A 2,118-nucleotide genomic window follows, 5' to 3' on the forward strand; every position below is an offset into this window, starting at 1 on the left:
CTTCTATTTTGAAAATTTTTAAACTACACCTTATATACTATTAAAAGTTTAATTACTATATGTATAAGAAAAGTCATTCAAATCAATAATTGACCTCATTCACGAAACCATGCTATAAAGAGGGTATAAGTAAATGACTTCTAAAATGACCATTGAATGGGTGTCCTTTTCACCCACCGTTCTCTTGTATGGTGGAGGGTCATTAGCCGAATGGGTTTGATAGGAAATAATCTCATTAAATGTATAATGATATAAAGCACTAGAACCTTCTTTAAAAATCCCACTCTGGTTACTTTAAGAAAAATGGGAAATGTATTCTAATGCATGAAAACACACATCATTCTTTATAAGTCGTTAGTGAAGCGTGTGTGGCTAACCGAAACACTAATTTGGGACTATAAAGTTGAATAGCGGTACAAATCGTAAATTATTTTTTTTGATGGAGTGTGTATGGTTTATCGGCACATCAATTTTAGATGATCAATGACATTGAGGTTGTCAAACGAGTTTGCATGGTTATTAACATCTTGTTTGTGATCCTCGGTATCTCAGTCAAAAATAGAAGAGCATAATCTAAGATTAAACATGTCATTGATAAGATTTATTGAATCTTAAAAGATCTAGGAATTTCATATTAAATTAAAATTGATAAATTGTTTTACCTACCTTTATAAATTCGCAATAAGACTACGACATCCATCTTCTTGATTGTGAATTGTATTTTGGATCCTAGCCTTAAATATTTACTTTGGGTTAAAATATTAAGGATTTGTGTCATCTAACTAAAACTATCCCTCTTAATATAGATGTCTACTTCTGGTGATGTTACTGTTTCTCAAACCTCCACCAACTTAAACTTCACTCTTTTGTCGATCTTATTGATAGAGAAACTGGCCGGTCCAAACTACATGGACTGGATGCGGAGCCTCGAAATGACTCTTTGATATGAGAACAAACAGTATGTTCTCGAAAAACCTCTGCTTGAAGTCGATGAGTGAGCTTCTACTACCGAAGAGCTTACCACTTACAAACAACATTATGACAACACAACAAAGATCACTTGCATCATGGTTGCAACTATGGTACCTGAGTTGCAAAAGTTCTACGAGGACTACTGGCCATACGAGATATGCTTGGATCTTGCTGAAAAGTTTCACAAGAAAGCTCATCAAGAAAGGTATGAGGTCTTCAAGTTGTTAATGGCATGCATTTTGAAGGAAGGAGAATCTGTGTGCAAACATGTGCAAAGAATGAAGAGAAATATGGAGCGGTTAGAAAAGTTCGATGTGTCTTTTGACAAGGAGTTGGCCATAGACATGGTCCTTAACTCTTTCCCTCCCAGTTATGATCAATTTATTTTAAGCTACCATTTGAACAACACAATGACCACATTAACCCAACTCTACAAATTGTTGCAAACTGATGAATCGGTGATGAAGTTGAATCACGTCCCTTCTGCGAAAAGTGCTCCTGTCCTGGCCATTGGGCAAAATAGAGGAAAGAAGAGGAAGGCTAATCCTCAATAATAATGGAAAAGCATGGCCCATGCTTGAGTGTCTGACAGTGGGTCGAAGACAAAGCCCAACTTTGATGTTCCAGCTGTTAGTGATCCCAAGGATGCCACTTGCTACTATTGTAACGACAAAGGGCATTGGAAAAAAAGCTGCCAAAAATTCTTGCAGGACTTGAAGATTGGTAATGTTAAGCCATCTTCAACAAGTATGTACACTATTCAAGTCAACAACTCATAACTTACTCGTTCTTGGGTCCTTGACACAAGATGTGGTTTCCATATTTGTCTGATTTGCAAGGGCTAAGAGAAAGAGAGGAAATAGAGCATGGAAGAATAAATTTGATCATGGGGAATAGGCGAACTTCACTTGTTACCAAGATTGAAACTTATGGTCTAGTGCTAGGTGGTGATGTTAGGACAGATTTGATTAATTACTGTTATTCATTATAAATGACAAGAAACATTATTTCTTTTCATTCATTTTTTTATACAAGGTTTTCAATATTTGTTTGATGATATGAATGGTTTGATTTTAGCTTATAAAAATGGTGTTTTTTTTATGTTTAAAGCTTTACCTCGTAATGATGTGTATGAAATTGTGATTT

At 35.3% G+C, this 2,118-nt stretch overlaps 1 protein-coding gene across 1 annotated transcript; it reads left to right on the forward strand.

Moving 5' to 3' along the window:
• The first annotated feature begins 1,079 nt into the window (after positions 1–1,079).
• Positions 1,080–1,526, forward strand: LOC145075822 (uncharacterized). Its single transcript, XM_079021921.1, has one exon. The coding sequence runs from the start codon at positions 1,080–1,082 to the stop codon at positions 1,524–1,526; it is 447 nt and encodes a 148-aa protein (XP_078878047.1).
• Positions 1,527–2,118: the final 592 nt, after the last annotated feature.

Source organism: Lactuca serriola, chromosome 9, assembly GCF_051521515.1.
Source record: "Lactuca serriola cultivar US96UC23 chromosome 9, Lser_US96UC23_V15, whole genome shotgun sequence".
Taxonomy (NCBI): domain Eukaryota; kingdom Viridiplantae; phylum Streptophyta; class Magnoliopsida; order Asterales; family Asteraceae; genus Lactuca; species Lactuca serriola.